Source organism: Aquarana catesbeiana, linkage group LG08 (assembly GCF_042186555.1).
Source record: "Aquarana catesbeiana isolate 2022-GZ linkage group LG08, ASM4218655v1, whole genome shotgun sequence".
In the NCBI taxonomy this organism is placed as follows: domain Eukaryota; kingdom Metazoa; phylum Chordata; class Amphibia; order Anura; family Ranidae; genus Aquarana; species Aquarana catesbeiana.
The window spans coordinates 160,504,232-160,523,783 of NC_133331.1; the positions used below are offsets into that span (position 1 = coordinate 160,504,232).

At 46.6% G+C, this 19,552-nt stretch overlaps 1 protein-coding gene across 30 annotated transcripts in view; it reads left to right on the forward strand.

Annotated features, from left to right (window-relative positions):
* The first annotated feature begins 5,629 nt into the window (after positions 1-5,629).
* The window catches only part of CAMK2G (calcium/calmodulin dependent protein kinase II gamma), a 409,422-nt gene continuing 395,499 nt past the window's right edge, over positions 5,630-19,552 (forward strand). For all 30 annotated transcript variants that reach the window (XM_073596628.1, XM_073596634.1, XM_073596638.1 and 27 more), the window contains exon 1: positions 5,630-6,031. In XM_073596628.1, the coding sequence (XP_073452729.1) occupies positions 5,967-6,031 (65 nt within the window). In that variant the 5' untranslated portion in view covers positions 5,630-5,966. The remainder of the gene's footprint in view (positions 6,032-19,552) is intronic.

Consider the following 19,552-nt stretch of genomic DNA (forward strand, 5'->3'; position numbering starts at 1 on the left):
TTCTACCTAATCTCATGCTATTTCCTTTTCCTCAGGTCTCACCCCACTGTACCCCATTATTATATCCTTTAGTTTATAGCTATATTTCTTCTTTGTTACCTTTGGGTAAAACTTCTCCTATACTATCTGAATTCATTAATAATAATAATAATAATATTATTATGATGTGTGTGTGCGTATGTGCATGGGGATGTATATATGTACACACACAGGTTCACTTACATGTGTTCCAACAATTTTTTCAGGTGTTTTCAAAATTCTCAATTTCTTAAGGTCACCAGATCCATCCATTTGCATATGGATGCCTCTTTTTTTAGTTGTATTTGTTTACATGTACGTTTCCTATATTTGTACGTTTGCGACAACAATAGCCCATATGCAAATTTTAATCAATAGCTCCCCTTTCTACCCCTTTTTTGGCTCTATCATTTATATGCATTTCCACTTTTACTCTTATTTTTATTATTTTTATTTTTCTATCGATCTATAGATATTTTTTCTTAATTTTTGCTCAGACTTTTTCTGTTTTTTGATATATATATATATATATATATATATATATATATATATATATATATATATATATTCTTCTTTTTCTTTTTTCTTCTTTTTCTTTTTTTATATATAATTTTTATATTTTACAATATTATTTTTTAGATTTATTTTTTTATATATATTTTTTCCTCTATCTATATCTATATCTATATCTATATATAATATATATTATTATTATTTTTTTTTTTTTTTCACCATTAGGATTTTTCATTATCATTCCCCTTTTTTTAAATAATTTTTTCTTCTTATTATTTTTATATATTTTTCTGGTTTATATTTTTTTGGTTTATATTTATTATTAATTTTTTTGGTTTACATTTATTATTATTTTTATTTTTATTATTTTTCGATTTTTTTTCTCTTTTTTATTTAAATATCTTCTTCTCCTTTCCTTTTTTCTACCATCTTATACTTCATTCTCACATTTTCCTGGTGTTTTGAACTCAATTCCTTTATCTCATCTCCATTGCACTCAGTATGTTGTGTTCGATTTTAGTTGTTGCTTAGTAACTGATTCCACAGCTCCCATATAAAGGACACTTGTTGCATCAGCCTATCAGATCTGAAGAAAATGCGGAAGCATTGAAACGCGTCATCTGACATGTCCATATGTCACTTCCGCCTTGTTGGTTCCTGGATCAGTGCTTTGCGCTCCACGCCTGTCCTCTTCCGGTTCCTGTCTACTGCGACGGCTCTGGCTCCTAATGTCCGCCTAGATGCCGGCTCTCCTTGCGGACACTTCCATCGCTTTTGCAGTCCAGCGCCCAGCGGTGACCCCACGGACCACCTGCGCATTACAACGCTGACAGCGCCTCCATGTGAACCTGCACCATGCACTTTTTCAACATCTGAGGCGGACATCCCTGGACCCACCACTTGTCCTTGCTTTTATTAATCCCATCTTTGTGAGTAGCCATTCGGCTGTTGTTCTTTTATATAACCCCATTAAAGTTTTACTGATACTGCACTCAGATTGGTGCTTCTTGCTTTTTTTTTACCCACACGGGGGTGTCCATGCAGTGTTGGTGAACTCGCATAGTGTGCGCTCCAGGCCATGTACCCTCATGGGGGTGTCCGTGCAGTGTTGGTGAACTCACACAGTGTGCGCTCCAGGCTGTGTACCCGCATGGGGGTGTCCATGCAGTGTTGGTGAACTCACACAGTGTGCGCTCCAGGCCCTCCAGGCCGTGTACCCGCATGGGGGTGTCCGTACACATATTTGCCAACATTGTAAAAAAAACGCAGCATGCATTTTGAGGTGTGGTGTAGAGGGGGAAGAAAAATGTGACGTGGTTTCAACGAAGTAGTGGACGTGGCTTAAATGGGCGTGGCTCAAAGGGGGTGTGGTCCGAGTTTGAGATGAATGAGAGATGGAAGGAGATAGAAAGAAATAGGGAGGGAGGGAAGGAGAGAGAAGGAAGGAAAGAAAGAGGGATGGAGGGACAGCAGGCCCAGATCCTACACCACAATAGAAATATGTGTATTCCATAAAGTTTAACAATCAGCAGATAAAGATACTCGAAACACCTGGTGTTAGCGCTTCAATTATCCCGGCACCATGGTTTTTATGGTGTGTGGATGATTGAAGCGCATTATTATTATTACATTGTAATATAAAATTTAAATATTGACCATTATGGTGAGTTGAACTCAGTGGGAGCCCTGAGTGTGTCCCTGCCACCAGATGCCATCAGGTGTCCCCAGTGGAGTCACTCCTTCTATCAGGCATTCCCAGCAGAGTTCCTCCTTACATCAGGTGTCCCCAGCGGAGTGCCTCCTTCCATCAGGCATTCCCAGCAGAGTCCCTCTTTACATCAGGTGTCCCCAGCAGAGTGCCTCCTTACATCAGGTGTCCCCAGTACAGTACCTCTTACACCAGGTATCCCCAGCGGAGTGCCTCTTGTATCAGGTATCCCCAGCGGAGTGCCTCTTGTATCAGGTGTCCCCAGCGGAGTGCCTCTTGTATCAGGTGTCCCCAGCGGAGTGCCTCTTGTATCAGGTGTCCCCAGCGGAGTGCCTCTTACATCAGGTGTCTCCAGCGGAGAGTACCTTATATCAGGTGTCCCCAGCGGAGAGTACCTTATATCAGGTGTCCCCAGCGGTCAGTGCCCCCAGCGGAGTGCCTCTTAAATCAGTGCCCCCAGCGGAGTGCCTCTTAAATCACTGCCCCCAGCAGAGTGTTGGCTGCAGATGGAATGTTGGCTGCAGTCTAACTACATCATCTTTCGTTCCTCGTGTTCAGTGGAGAGGGGAGGGGCTGATCCATGCAGCTAACCCTGGCTGGAGAATTGTGAAGAGAGAAGCCAATTCATTGGCTGCACAGATCGCCCCCTCCCGTCTCCACCGAACACGAGGAACGAGAGGAGATGTAGCTGAACACAAGGGGAAAGCTCTCGCGGTGGCGCCGGTGGCCATTTTGTTGGAGCCAGGAGCCAAAACTGCTACAGAGCCAAACATTACCGTTTTTCCATGGACAAAAGGCAAAATCCCAAATTGGGGCGGCCTCCGATCGGGACAAGGTTCCCAAAATCAGGATTGTCCTGGGAAAATCGGGACTATTGGCAACTATGCCTGGGGCGCACACTGTGTGAGCTCACCAACACTGCACGGACACCCCCATGCAGGTATACGGCCTGGAGCGCACATTATGTGAGTTCACCAACACTGTACGCATAGTTGCCAACAGTCCCGATTTTGCTGGGACAATCCAGATTTTGGGACCCTCGTCATGATCAGAGGCCGCCCCGATTTGGGATTTTGCCTTTTGTCAATGGAAAAATGGGAATGTTTGGCTCTGCAGCAGTTCTGGCTGCTGGCTCCAACAAAATGGCCGCTGGCGCCGCCGCGAGAGCTTTCCCCGTGTATTCAGCTGTATCTCCTCCCCTCTCCACTGAACATGAGGAACGAGAGGATATGTAGCTAGACTGCAGCCAACACTCCGTCTGTAGTCAACACTCCGGTGGGGACACTGATTTAAGACGCACTCTGCTGGGGGCACTGATTTAATAGGCACTCCGCTGGGGACACCTGATGTAAGAGGCACTCCGCTGGGGACGCCTGATGTAAGAGGCACTCCATTGGAGACACTGACTGCTAGGGACAGCTGATGTAAGAGACACTTCGCTGTGGACACCTGATGTAAGAGGCACTCTGCTGGGGACACCTGATGTAAGAGGCACTCTGCTGGGGACACTGATATAAGAGGCACTCTGCTGGGGACACTGATATAAGAAGCACTCTGCTGGGGACACCTGATGTAAGAGGCACTCTACTGGGGACACCTGATGTAAGAGGAACTGTACTGGGGACACTTGATGTAAGGAGGGACTCCACTGGGGACACCTGATGGCATCTGGTGGCAGGGGACACACTCAGGGCTCCCACTGAGTTCAACTCACCATAATGTAGAATATTTAATTTTATATTACAATGTAATAATAATAATAATAATGCGCGGCAATCATCCACACACCATAACAACCATGGTGCAGGGATAATTGAAGCGCTAACACCAGGTGTTTGGAGTATCTTTATGCTGATTGTTAAACTTTATGAAATACACATTTCTATTGTGGTGTAGGATCTGGGCCTGCTGTCCCTCCATCCCTCTTTCTTTCCTTCTTTCTCTCTCCTTCCCTCCTTCCCTATTTCTTCCTATCTCCCTCCATCATCTCAAACTCGGACCACGCCCCCTTTGAGCCACACCCCTTTAATCCATGCCCACGATTCCGTTGAAACTATGGCGCATTTTTCTTCCCCCTCTACACCACACCTTAAAACGCATACCCCGCCCCTAATTATAATAAGACTCCACCCACAGACAAAAAAGTGCTCCTATAATTTTTTTTACAATGTTGGCAACTATGCCCAGGCCGTGTACCCGCATGGGGGTGTTCGTGCAGTGTTGGTGAACTCACACAGTGTGCGCCCCAAGCCGTGTACCCGCCACCCCAGGTCGTGTACCTGCATGGGGGTGTCCGTGCAGTGTTGGCGAACTCACGCAGTGTGCGCCCCAGGCCGTGTACCCGCATGGGGGTGTCCGTGCAGTGTTGGTGAGCTCACACAGTGTGCGACCCAGGCCGTGTACCCGCATTGGGGTGTCCGTGCAGTGTTGGTGAGCTCACGCAGTGTGTGCCCCAGGCCGCGTACCTGCATGGGGATGTCCTTGCAGTGTTGGTGCAATCACACAGTGTGCGCTCCAGGCCGTGTACCCGCATGGGGGCATCCTTGCAGTGTTGGTGAACTCACATGGTGTGCGCTCCAGGCCGTGTACCCCCATGGGGGTGTCCTTGCAGTGTTGGTGAGCTCACACAGTGTGCGCTCCAGGCCGTGTACCTGCATGGGTGTGAAATTGGGAACAACCGATGGGCTGTCAATGGGACTGCGTGCACGGAACATCCGTACATCCCCATGCAGGTAAACATGGCCTTGCACGGTTGTGCACATTGTTACACCCTGTGTGAATGAGGCCTAACTCTGCACTAGAGTTGCCACCTCATCCCTTTAAACCCGAACACATATGAATTACACAGGTTCTGAGGCTAATTAAATGCAGATAAGACACCAAGTGAGTTTAATTACCACCTTAATCAGCCACAGAACCTGTGTAATTCATATGTGTTTGGGTTTAAAGGGATGAGGTGGCAACCATACTCTGCACCCGGGAGTGACAGATGTTTGCGTAGAAATCAATGACAGGCTGTACTCTGGTGACCGCACACCCGGTGTTTATTTGTATACAGGGAGGACTGAGCAACGTGCGATAAGCAGCGTCCAGCCTGTCACTGATTAGAACGTAGACCCCTCTCGTGCTGTAGGGATCCTCTAATTGGTCACTGTGTACAGCGCTCCTCAGTTATGTGAATGAGCCCCACACTAGCAGTGTATATTATGCGTGTCTGGAGTTCAGAATTAGATTGAGGTTTCTCAGACACTTTGATGATTCTGTGTCTCCTTATACGTGTCCCCATACACGACGTGTCCCCTTTGTTTCCTCATACGGATGTATTGTGTTTATTGTACACACAGGGGACACTGACAACCCGGCCAGCCTTCCCTCCCCCTCCTCACTCTCCCCCCTGGGCTGGGCGTCCGCAGGAAGGGAGGCGTGTCCCGGGGAAGTCTCGCGGTTCTGGCCTCTCAGCAGTGACAGTGCACGGCCAGAGCCGAGGGACAGCAGTCATCTGGGCAGGGTGAGCTGGGGGAAGCGGAGGACACACGGAGGATCGGAAGGCCCGGAGATACCAGAGGAGGAGAAGGTGTGAGCGGGAGGGAGGGGAAGCAGGAGCCGCCCCGGAGGAGGAGGAGGGCGAGACGCAGAGGAAGAAGCAGAACAGAGCTCGTCCCGGCTCTTCCCTCCTCTCTGACAGCCCGCCCGCCTGATGTGACATCGTCTCCTCCAATACAACACCATGGCCACCACCGCGACCTGCACCCGCTTCACCGACGAGTACCAGCTCTACGAGGAGCTCGGCAAGTAAGGAGGGGAACACCGGACCATGGGAGCACACTGACTGCACCGGACCATGGGGAGTGTACTGTACACTGGACGGTGGACTCACACTGACTGCACACTGTGCGATGGGAGCAGGCTGGGCACATTACACAGGCAGGAGTACACCTCGCCATACAATGGGATCGGACTGGGGTACAGTGCACGATACTATGGGACGGGACTGGGGTACAGTGCACGATACTATGGGATCGGACGGGGGTACAGCGCAGGATACTATGGGATCGGACTGGGGTACACCTCGCCATGCAATGGGATCAGACTGGGGTACAGTGCACGATACTATGGGACGGGACTGGGGTACAGCGCAGGATACTATGGGATCGGACTGGGGTACAGCGCAGGATACTATGGGATCGGACGGGGGTACAGCGCAGCATACTATGGGATCGGACTGGGGTACACCTCGCCATGCAATGGGATCGGACTGGGGTACAGTGCACGATACTATGGGACGGGACTGGGGTACAGTGCACGATACTATGGGATCGGACGGGGGTACAGCGCAGCATACTATGGGATCGGACTGGGGTACACCTCGCCATGCAATGGGATCAGACTGGGGTACAGTGCACGATACTATGGGACGGGACTGGGGTACAGCGCAGGATACTATGGGATCGGACTGGGGTACAGCGCAGGATACTATGGGATCGGACTGGGGTACAGCGCAGGATACTATGGGATCGGACTGGGGTACAGCGCAGGATACTATGGGATCGGACTGGGGTACAGCGCACGATACTATGGGATCGGACTGGGGTACAGCGCACGATACTATGGGATCGGACTGGGGTACAGCGCACGATACTATGGGGTCGGACTGGGGTACAGCGCACGATACTATGGGACCGGACTGGGGTACAGCGCACGATACTATGGGGTCGGACTGGGGTACAGCGCACGATACTATGGGACCGAACTGGGGTACAGCGCAAGATACTATGGGGCGAGACTGGGGTACGTCTCACCATAAGATGGGATGCGACTGGGGTACGCCTCTCCATACGATGGGACTGGGGTACGCCTCTCCATACGATGGGACTGGGGTACACCTCGCCATACGATGGGACGGGACTGGGGTACGCCTCGCCATACGATGGGACTGGGGTACACCTCGCCATACGATGGGACTGGGGTACACCTCGCCATACGATGGGACTGGGGTACACCTCGCCATACGATGGGACGGGACTGGGGTACACCTCGCCATACGATGGGACGGGACTGGGGTACACCTCGCCATACGATGGGACGGGACTGGGGTACAGCGCACGATACTATGGGCATCGGACTGGGGTACAGCGCACTGTATGATAAGATTAGAGGTGTACTACACTGGTGGGATGGGGGGCACAGCTTACTACAGGGGTTTTACAATGGGCCCATGCCCAGACAGAACACAACATGTTGCACAGGCGATAGAATGTCCCCAGACTGGGCGCAGGGACACTCCAGTGACAGCAATGACCGGGGGAGAGGGGATCTGACGTGTAGTTGTGGACTCCCAGTGCTGTTAGAGACATGTCTTCTCAGCACTCAGAGACTCTGCAGCCTACACATGGAGAGCACCCACCCATCACCAGGAGAACACTGTCACAGGGGGGGCTTAGAGTGACTGTCCATGATGAGCACACCAGATAAGAGTGAGGTCAGTCCTGTGAAGGAGGGGGCAGAGGTAGACTGATCACCTGGGTACAAGGGAACAGCTCAGACAAGCAGCTCATGGAGATCACACACAGCCTGGGGGGATAAGAATGATCATGGGGGGGGGGACAGGATCAGAAACATCCGGTTGCAGACACAGGTTTATTCCAGACCCTGATCTGGGGTGGGCTGCTGACATAATGGCCCGGCCCAGAGTAGTTTTGTAGAAGCAAAGATGTGAATGAAATGTTGTAAACGCATGCATGCAGATAGAGCAAGGCCAGACATACAAGGCAGCTCCTACATAGTGACATTGATTAGTGACCTGACAGGCACAGTGACAGCGTCACACACAGATCATCCCGGCACACACAGCAGCCGGTCTCGTCTTTGTAGGGAGGGGGGAGAGGGGTTTAGAGATTTTAAGACTGAGCACCAATCGCAGCTGTAGTACCTAGACAATAGGACAAAGACATTTCTTTCATTGGCTGTTCTTATGTAATAGAAGACCCTTGGCTCCTTATTCAGAGACCTTTCATATGGCATCCCCATTGCTTAGACCAGGATAATAAATATCCCAACGTTTATCCCTGATTTTCCTTTGTGTGATGACAATGTGCTGGATGTGTGCTGTCATTTGACCAAATGCTGCTATGGATGTCAACGTCTACTGTGGTTGAATGGCCGTGTTCCTCCATTGGTACACGGTCTATAATATCCCGCTGAGTTAACAGATACAAATGCATCAACACCAGGCACAGCATTGGTCTTTGGAATATTGCCTGATCTGTATCAAGTCATAGATCTGGAAGCTCCTCATCACTTTATAATGGGAAAATCAAGCACTTGTGCTACGTTTTATACAGTTTGTGTTTAGTAGGCAGTATAATGAAACTCAGTTTAGCTTGCTCAGTAAAGCTCACCATAGATGTTACATTCTAATTGTACAATCTCCTTTAGATCTAATACCTATGTAGTACAAAGGCTTGCCTAATTTTGTAAGAATTGATTGCATAGTTTAGTTGGGTCCTCCCATATTATAACATTTTTATACATTTAAACAGGTTAGGTCATGTTTTCATGAAAAATGAAAAGATGAATTAACTCCGAATATCCTTGCCACCCTCTCTGAACCCTGTTGCTCATATTGGCTGTGATACCCAGGGCTGCCAGTGACAGTGTAGTGGTCTGTACATGGCCCTGGAGTCAGTATCTGTCATATTGCACACAGTGGTAATCGCTCATTGGTCAGCATCACCATGTGACTGTTCTGACCAATGAGAAGTGGTTCTGGGACACATTACTAGAAGAATCCTCAGATGTGCTTTTCATTTGTGGCTGTGCTGACCAATGAGTGCGTGGGCTTTGTGAGCATTATGATGGATACTCATTCCTGGGGTGTGGACTGCTATACTCCAGCGCAGTATGGGGCATCACTTATAGCCACTGTGTGCAGTGGGGTCTGGAGAGTGGTCAGGATATTTGGCGTTGGTTTGCCTCTTAATTTTTCATGAAAAGGTAAACTTGTCCTTTTAATATGGTTGCAAAGGTTTGTTACCTTTTATGCATTCTATGCATGAAGGAAGAAAACCCTGTGTGCAGCAGTGGCCCCCAAAATCTTACCTGAGCTCCATATCGATCCAGCAATGTGCACAAGAGCCTTGGCTCTCGAGGGTTTGGGCCTCTCCCTCATTGGCTGAGACAGAAGCCGCAGCCATTGGCTCTTGCTATTGTCAATCACAATCAGTGAGCCAAGGAGGGTAGAGGGGGCGGGGCCAAGCCACACTGTGTGTGTGAATGGACACACAGAGCAGCAGTTTGGGAGTCTTGCTATGGCACTAGGCAGGAGGGAGGGGACCTGAGAAGGTGGGGGGGGGGGGGGGGGGTACCACTGCACAGAGCAGTTATGTATGACACATTATTTAACCTCTTGGCGCCAAGCGCATGGAAATATGTAGCCTCCCAGCGGGTGGGCCTTGGCGCTGAGCGGCCGCACATTTGCGTGCAATAGTTCAAAAAGAGCTGTGCTGAGAGAGTTCTCCTGGCACAGTTACCGATGGCTAACGGTAATCTCCCATTCGCTGCTTGCGATCGGGAGCTTTCCGATCATGTGATGATGTGACGGCCAATCACGACGGCGCATGACTGTAAGCCTTGCCCCGCCTCCCACCATTCTAAACCCCTTAAAGGATGCTCCAAGGGGTTAAAATAAAAAAGTATCCCCCGAACCTTTAGACCCCTTTCACACTGGAGGCGTTTTTCAGGCGCTTTAGCGCTAAAAATAGTGACTGTAAAGCGCCTGAAAAATGCCTCATCTGCAATCCCAGTGTGAAAGCCCGAGTGCTTTCTCACTGGGGTTCTGCGCTGGCAGGACGTCAAAAAAAGTCCTGCAAGCAGCTTCTTTGAGGCGCTTCAGGAGTGGTGTATACACCGCTCCTAAAGCGCCACTGCCCATTGAAATTGATGTGCAGCGGTGCTTTTAACACTTTATTCAGCTGCTAGTGGGGGTTAAAAGCACCCCGCTAGTGGCCGAAAAGTGCCTCTAAAACGACAGTAAAGCGCCGTTAAAACTAGCGGCGCTTTACTGCCCACGCCCTCTCGCTTTCAGTGTGAAAGGGCTCTTAATGTCACTTTAACGTTGAAATCACTCGAGTGTTCGGGCGATTTTTGAAGCTTTATGTGGGTTCTTGCACATTTTAAGGAGTGAAATGCCGTACAGGAGCAGAGCATTTTTGTTAACCTAGACTTTTATTATGGAGGGACCTGAAAAACATGCATAACATGTTTTTGCTATTTTTTTTGGGAAACTCCCTCTGAAGCTAATGGGGCTAAAAACAACTGATTCTGCTTCAAAAGTATCTCTCATGTGCCTTCAGACATCTTAATGCTCAAATTAGAACAAGGGCATATTTAAAGGCCAAGTTAACCTTTTGGAGCATGTTATATAATACACCCATATTTGGGGTGTAACATTCCAAACCTGCCCCCTGCAAACCTGATTTGCCCCCAGTGACAGCGTGTTCTGTCACATTTTGAAAACTGCTTGGCTGTGTGGGGCTCTGACCACACAGCTGTGTCATTCATTCAAAGGAATCTGTGAATGAGAAAGTGACATGTCCCGTCTTCCACCGTGGCAGACAGCTTGCCATTCACAATGGACACGTCAATTCACAATGTCTACAGCTCAGTAACAGAATAACTGTAAAAGCGTACAGGAAACAGAGCTGCTGGCAGTGTGTACATGTGTTTGGCATTGCACCCATGATCCAGTGATCATGGGTGCAGTGCTCGGTAGGTTCCTGTAAAAAATGTGTATTTATAATTGTTTTCATGAAGCTGACCTTAGCCTTTAAAGCGGTGGTAAACCGCCACAAAAAAAAAAAAAAAAATAGGGGGGCCCCTCTGCAGGTTTAAGTCATAATGTACTAGTATGCACGGCATACTAGCACATTATGACAGACTTGCCTGCATACGGAGCCCTCTAGCGCAGAGCTGTCAAGCCTCCCTGGCACTTCAATCTTCACCCAATCTTCCTTTCAGGTCCATGGGCTCCGGCTGTATGAATGGCCGGGGCCGTGATTATGTTACAGGTATGCTGTCCCTTCAGAGGACATCCTTCGGTGATGTCATTGGCTGCATCCCGTGTGAATATCTCCTAAACACTGCAAGTTTAGGAGATATTCACTGTACCTACAGGTAAGCCTTAAAGGTAAGTTAAAAAGTGAACTCAAAGCGAAGTTCCACCCAAAAGTGGAAGCTCTGCTTATCTGACTCCGGTGCCACATTTGGCCCCTTTTCTTGTTTTTGACAGGTACCCATCCCCACTTCCAGGAGATCGCGGCGCGATCACTCGGAAGTTCGGTCCCCTTCCTCCTCCCCCCGCCACCGGGCCATTCAGAAAGTGCTTTGCGCTTCAGGGAACTGGGTGTGAAGCCGCAAGGCTTCACTGCCGGGTTCCCTTACGAATGGTGGCGGCAGCACCCGAGAGGTGATAGAAACACCGGCTGGGGTGCCAATATCGCTGGATTCCAGGACAGGTAAGTGTCCTAATATTAAAAGTCAACAGTTACAGTATGTGTAGCTGCTGACTTTTAATTTCTTGCTGGGGTCGTGGAACTACTCTTTAACTTCCATTTTTAAGCGGAGTTCCACCCAAAAGTGGAACTTATGCTGATTTGTTTCCTCTTCCCCTCCGGTGCCACAATTGGCACCTTTCAGGGGGGAGGGGGACAGGATACCAGTCTTTGACAGGTATCCTGTTCCCACTTCCGGGAGACACAGCCACGGATATTGACGTCACCGCGTGGCTCCATCCTCCCCCTGTCGCCAGGCCAGTAGGAGAGAAGAATGGAGACTCGTGCATGCGCAGTAGGGTTCCTGGCATGAAGCCATAAGGCTACACTACTGGGTACCCTCACCCACAATGGCGGCGGCAGCAGCAGCACCCGGCAGCTGATGCAAACAAAAGCTGCGGTGCCGACATCGCTGGACTCCAGGACAGGGAAATGTCCTATTATTAAAAGCCAGCAGTTAAAGTATGTGTAACGGCTGGCTTTTAATTTTTGCAGTGGTGGGTGGACCTCCACTTTAAGAGGGAGTTTAAATGGGACCCCCCGTCCTGTGCACCCTCATAGCAGCTGTCACTTTTGAAATTTGCATGGTTGTGTAGGGCTCTGCCACCGTGGCAGACGGAACGGTAGGTCCAAATCGATAAAGACACTCCTAGTCCATCAACACTTTTCTAGCTCTCCAACTGAAAGCTTTACCTTGGTACAGATATCGAGCTGGAGAGAGTCTGCAGGAGCCTGGCATTGCACTTGGAAACCACTGATTACAGTTGCAATGCTGGAAAATATAATAAATGCACATTTTCATATCTATATATATATATATATATATTATAATATAATATTTTTGGGAAAAGGCAGACTTGGCCTTTAAGGTTTTTTCATTGCTATAAAGGAAAAGCAAAGTTGGCAGGTTGTAGCTTAACACAGTATTTATGAATTCTTTTGAGTGTGTCGAAAATATTAGTCTTCAGGTTTTCTAATACATACACATAACATTTTCTATATTGCTACATGTCATCTGCTTGCTATTTTCTTTGTTACTGTAGCAGGTATGTTTCATTGCTTCTTTACCTCTAGAATTCAGGCTGATTATGTACAAAGAACATCTAGCTGAGCCTTTGCTGGGAGACCCTAATCCCTTTGTTATCAGTGGTTGCAGGCCTGGTATGGAGGGAGTTAAAGCATGTGTTGGGTAGAGGTATGAGTGGGTCCTGCTCATTTATATGGCTCCTCTGTTCACTGCATTGCAGAAGTTTTGGCCAAATCTCCCTCTCCCATCCTTTTCCTTTGTTCACCTTCCATAATTATCTGTCTGTCTGCTCCTATGGCCTGATCCCTGGTAATTTTAGTATAAAAAGAATGATTAAAAAAAAAAAAAAAAAGGGATTTAGATCATTCACACCGACTAAGATTTCAACTTGGCGTACCCACTTTTCCACCTTAATCGCTTCCAAAGAGTAGGACCACATTTTATGCGTTGTCATTTTTCTTCATCGTTCGTTGTGTCATTAACCTCCGTCGTCCTGCAGGCTTGTCTTAAACGAACGTGTTGCTTAAAAAGTTAATGAATGTGTGTAATAGAAATGTGTGAAAATTGCATACTTAATTATTTCTACATGAAATCAGTTATGGTAATTATCCCCTGCTCTGTAATTTATAGCGTTATAGTGTATTGCCTTTTAATTATAGTAACGTGAGCCATAAATCTTACAGCTTCATGTTTTTTTTTTTTTTTTAACAGTTGGTAACGAGTGTTAATGTGACAGGTATATTTATACACAGGTAATCCTAGGATGACCGAACATCATGTCGCACTGTACCTTTTTATGCTAGGAAAGGTAAAAAGTGTTTCTGGCTTTTCGTAGTACATGGTCAAGGGCTTGCTGGGGTTAGTAGTTCACAGCAAATTGACAGGTGAATTTTGCATTAACACATTCAGAGGAATTTAGTAAAGCCTGAATGACACCCTTTTGTCGGTAGTGACCTTTAGGACTACCTGCTGCTGGCAGCCTGTAAAAGTCAACGAGACTCTGACACCTGATGTAGTTGGACAGGGCTGGATGGTGCACTGAGTGGTTCTTGTGTTTAGAGCAGTATGTGCCCTGGGACAAATGCTTAGCAGCTCAGGCAAGCACTTGCCCCAGTCTCCATAACATAACCGACACAGGCAACAAATTCATGTACTGTAGTTCTAACTACTGATGCATGTTGCTTTGGCAGCAATGGCCATACTTCTCCTGCGGGGGTCACAGGAGAGCACTTCGCTCTGCACTCCTCTGATCCAGATTTAGCCAACAGCAGGCTAAAATCCGCTGTCGGCTGACAGTGCAGAGCCGGTCCATACTCAGCAGGGATCCGACAATAATGTCAGAATCCACCCAGATGCCTGACGGGCAGCTTGCTCAGCCACTCCTGCCCCCTCCACAGCCCAGCGCTCCAGTGAGTGCTGGAGGGGCAGAGCACAGATTGGTGACTGACTATCTGTGTTCTGTGCAGAGTGGACCTGAGAACTGAGCAATCAACATTTTTTGGATCAGTTCTCTGTGTAGAGCCGGAAGGGGGCGGCTGCAGCATCAGATTGATGTTGCAGCCATCTGGTTGAGTATGTATGTTTTATGTATACCATGTGTGGTCATACCATGCATGATGCATGGTATGTATGTTTGGTTTTGTACATTCCCACATTTCTCTTTTAAGACCAGCTCTGAGATGGCGTACATTAGTGTGGTACATATCTGTGCCGGGGAGATGTCATGAATGTGAACGCTTCTTTCACAGGGCTCTATCCCTGGCTCATTCAGCCATTGGCCGGGAGCTTCCCCAGGCAAAAGCTAAATGTAAAGAAAGGGGGCCAGGTATAGTGGTGATGTTACTACCCAAATGTGGGATTTGGCCACAGAGCCTGATGGGGAACCGAGGATCCAGTTCCCCATTAGGTCAGCCTTACTTTTGATAGCGCATGGCAGTGGACAGATTTGAAATCCGCTATTGGAATAGTGGCTATGGATCCATACAACAGCCAGGTGGACTTGATGGGGAACTAGTCTCTCAGTCCCCCATCAGACACTGGTCACTCCTACTATAAAACCTACAAAACCCTCCCTACCACCTGTCGGTGTGATGAACGCAGTGGCCGGGAAGTAGTAGTGTCCTGAAAGGTTCAGGTACCTGTCTGAGTGGTCTCATGATTTGTGCACACACACTGCCAATTTGGATGCATCGGGCCAATGGAATTTTAAAGGGAGTCTACGATACCCTTTATATATTCCCCTGATAGGTCTAATCTGTCGACGGGGATGTAAAACTGTGACTCATCATGTAGTGATTTACTATGATAACTCATTCTTGAAGCTCTTGCATAACAGAGCATGTAATCATTAGTGTGGTGTGTATATACAGTATGTGTGTGTGTATACAGTATATGCTTGCACTCTTACAGAAAACAGTAGGTCTTCAGATATTGGCAAATCTTCCTTTATTCTTGTCTTTCTTTCTTCCTGTGGCTTTTATTTTTCTGTGTTCCTCAATCAGTGACCGAGTCTGTATTGAATTCCAACACTTTTCACATGCGTCAGGCTCAGGGCACGCTTTGCAGTCCAGTAGAAGAAGGCATGCTTGCTTCAAGAAAGTAGTTAGCAGACCTCTGGAGAGGAGTTGAGAGATATAGCTAGGATTCTCTGTGCTCCAGGAACTACCATTTTAGCCAATCCCATCCATATTAGTGAATTCTAGCAGATTTTGTCCTGTCTGGTATCTGTGTCCTTACTGATTTGTGAAATACGGTATGTTAGAGCCATCGTGGACAGTTGTCACCCAGAACTAGGAGCCAGCTTTGAAAACCTAGGATGCAGCACTACGCAACCAGCATATGGCTATAGGGAGCGGAAGGATACTTTATTTAAGGAGAACCCCAGGAATTATCTTGCATTAAATGATAACTTTTGGTCCAGCTTGTTGCAATCTAATGCTTCATAAGGCACCTTCAGAGGGCTGCTGGGGATGCTGCACATGACTGTAGTACCTTGTGCTATATACCGTATGTGCTGGCTGCTAACAGCAGGTGCTCAAGTGACTTCCCGTGTCTTACACTAAACACAGCATCACTCACTCCCACACCCCAGCCATTCGGGAAATGCCTTGGATTTTATTCAGTGAATGTAAGGCACTCTTTTATTGGAGAGGAGGGAAGGATGATGTCATCCCCACATTGCAGGGTGGTTCTGACTTAAATCACTAGTAAAAAGGCTTGATTTAAATCATCATTTTTAAAGAGCAACTGTCATCTTTGTCCCTCAGCGGCTCCTCCTCTGACCTGCTGTTAACTCACCGACCGTTCCATTCACTTTAATGGGATGGCTGGTGAAGTGGAGGTGACACAAGGTGAGGGACGTGGCAGCAGCAGGTGAGTGGATGCCCGCTAACAGGCGCTGCCATGATGGATCTGAAATGACAGGTGCTCTTTAAATGTAAGGACTAAATGTAACTTATTCTTGCTGGTAGTTAGAATCTTTAATAATTGCAAACAAAATGAAAGTTTCCTATTTAGAATAATAAGCTGTCAGGTTAGTAAAACAGCAATATCAGAACAGATTTTAGGTTAATCACACATAGTTGAACTACTCAAATTCTTTCATTTATTTTAACAATAACATTTTATTGCATATTCTTGTATTTGCTTAAACATCAATGTTTAGTAACTGAAGTGCATAAACAAAATATCTTTGAAAAAACAAACAAACTTAAGTTGGCTATACATTATACTAGAGGTTGACCGATATATCGGCTGATATTTGGCCATTTTGGAGAAATTGGCATCAGCCATTTATTATCCAAATTAGGCCGATATTGAACACTGGCCTTACCTCTGCCAGCAGTGTGGAGAAGGGAGGAGGAATGTGGGGTTCCTCCTCCCTTCTCCACACTCTGTTGGCAGAGCAGCGCCGCAGTGTGTGAAACTGTGTGGAGAGAAAAAGGAGCTGTCAAAATTGAGGTTGGATGTCGGGGGTGGGTGGGACCCAGCTATCCAGCACCAGCCAATGGGATGGGATCTGGGTGGGCCGCTACGTGTATGTGGCCCCACCCCTTTCCCTCCCTCCCTCCCTCTCTCTCTCTCTATCTATCTATCTCTCTCTCTCTCGCCAACCTGTGCCACTTGCCAGTGCCACCTGCCAAAAATAAAAAATCGGCCTAAAATATCAGCCGCAAAAATCGGCATCATATCGGCCATCGGCCACCCCGATTTCTAAATATCGGCATCGGCCAGAGAAAAACCCATATCGATCGACCTCTACATTATACAGTTTTCTTATTCAATTTTCTTTTGATTTACCTTCAACTATGTAGTGCAAGGGCCTGCCTGATTGCATACAAATTGAAAGTGTTTAAGTTTGACCTCATATGGTTTTGGTAAATCTAAAGGAAAGTTGTACAAGCAAATTGTATAATGTATGGTCAGCCTTAAACTGAATATATCAGCTGGGTCAGGCCTTGCATCTCCTTGTTGCTTTGCTTGCATTTTGCATGCATACCTGCTTTACCCATGGGTAGAGGAACTTCAATAAAATATTCCCAAACTGTTTCTCTTTTACGGCCTGCTGCCATTTTGCTCATTAAGGGAGGAAATAAGTACTTCAAGCTATGTGCAGAAAGATCACATGGTTTATAAGCTGATTAAAAGGTTTCGCTTTCATTTTTACTGCTTGCCCTTCCTCCTCACACTTAGAGCCTGGTAAAGATGCATTTCTCTTCAAACAATCATACAGTTTGTAGTGTACATACATTTGCAAAACAATGGGATAAAGGAATATTCCCGAACTTTGTTTTATCTCATGGTTACTGTTAATGTGTGTGAATGCATCAATGCAGTGCATGTTATCTCAGCTTGCAGAGCTTGGATTCATTGAATGAGTTTACCAAAAATGTAAATATTGCAAAATATACAGTCTCATGCTACATAACTAAGCTCCCTTACATGCTGAGTAAACTAAATTAACCACTTGCCGACCGATGCACGCCGATATACGTGGGCAAATGGGAGTACCTCTACATCCCCTTTAATTGGCGGGGCTAGCGTGGCCGTGCCTGCGGGACCCGCAGACTCTATGTCCGCCAGTCTCCCGGTGTTAGTGTCACAGAGCCGCAGAACGGGGAGATGCCAATGTAAACAAGGTATTTCCCTGTTCTGCCTAGTGACATGACAGAGATCACTGCTCCCTGTCATCGGGAGCAGTGTTCGCTGTTATGTGAGTGGAAGCCTATCCCCCCAGAAAGTTAGAATCTCTCCCTAGGACACACTTAACCCCTTGATCATCCCCTAGTGTTTAACCCCTTCCCTGGCAGTGTCATTTACACAGTAATCAGTGCATTTGTATAGCACTGATCACTGTATAAATGACAATGGTCCCAAAATAGTGTCAAAAGTGTCCGATGTGTCAGCCATAATGTCGCAGTCACGATAAAAATCGCAGATTGCCGCCATTACTAATAAAAAAAAAAAAAAAAGAAAATGAATAAAAATGCCATAAAACTATCCCCTATTTTGTAGACGCTATAACTTTTACGTAAACCAATCAATATACGCTTTATTGCAATTTTTTTTTTTTTTTTACCAAAAATATGTAGAATACATATTGGCCTAAACTGAGGAAAAAAAAAGTGTTTTTTTTTATTTATATATATATATATATATATATATATATATATTTTTTTGGGGGGGATATTTATTATAGCAAAAATATTGCTTTTTTTTCAAAATTGTCGCTCTTTTTTTGTTTATAGCACAAAAAATAAAAACCACAGAGGTGATCAGATACCACCAAAGAAAGCTCTATTTATGGGGGAAAAAAAGGACGTAAATTTTGTTTGGGTGCAACGTTGCACGACCGCGCAATTGCCAGTTAAATGCGATGCAGTGCTGAATCGCAAAAAGTGCTCTGGTCAGGAAGGGGGTAAAATCTTCCGGGGCTGAAGCGGATAATAATGCATGTTAGATGTTAGATAGAAAACTATCTTTAGATTTTTACTCCAAAAGCATTTTATTAAAATAAATTTGAAGAAAAAAAAAATCTGATTTAAATCAAAAAGACCTGATTTAAAAAAAAAAAAACATTTTATCTACCTTGTCACATCAGACAACATCTTGTATTCATTGTATATTTTTTTATGTTTATTTTTTTAAATACAAAGTGTTTATTGAATGTCTGAGGTGCAGGAGTGAACAATGACCCAAGTCCCTATCGCACAGGTATCGTAGTCTTCAGTATTCTTCTCACAGGTGGTATGAGCAATAGGTGTGCCTGCTCTGTCACTAGTTACATCAGCTTCTGCCTCGGTGGATCTTAAAACCTAATGCCCCTACCCTAAGCTTACACAAAAATATGTACCCTTAAAGGCAAAAAACAGGTTATATACAGGTGGCGGGGGGTGGTAAAAATAGGCAGTTGAGTTGTGGTTTTCTTATCCTCTTAAGCTGCAACAGTGGTCTGATGGGATTGTACACATGCTGCGGCCACGATGCTTTACTTTGCGGCTACGGAAAAAAAATCATACCCTTAAAGTGCTTTTTAAGGTTATTTACCTTCATGCATTCTATTCATGAAGGTAAAAAAACCTGTGTGCAGCGGCCCCCCCTCAATTCTCACCTGAGCTCCCTCTTGATCCAGCGACATGCACCAGAGCTGAGCATCTCTTGGGTCTCTCCTTTTTCATTCCACATCTATTGGCTCCGGCTACTATGAATCACTGCCAGTGATCCAATGAGAAGGGATTG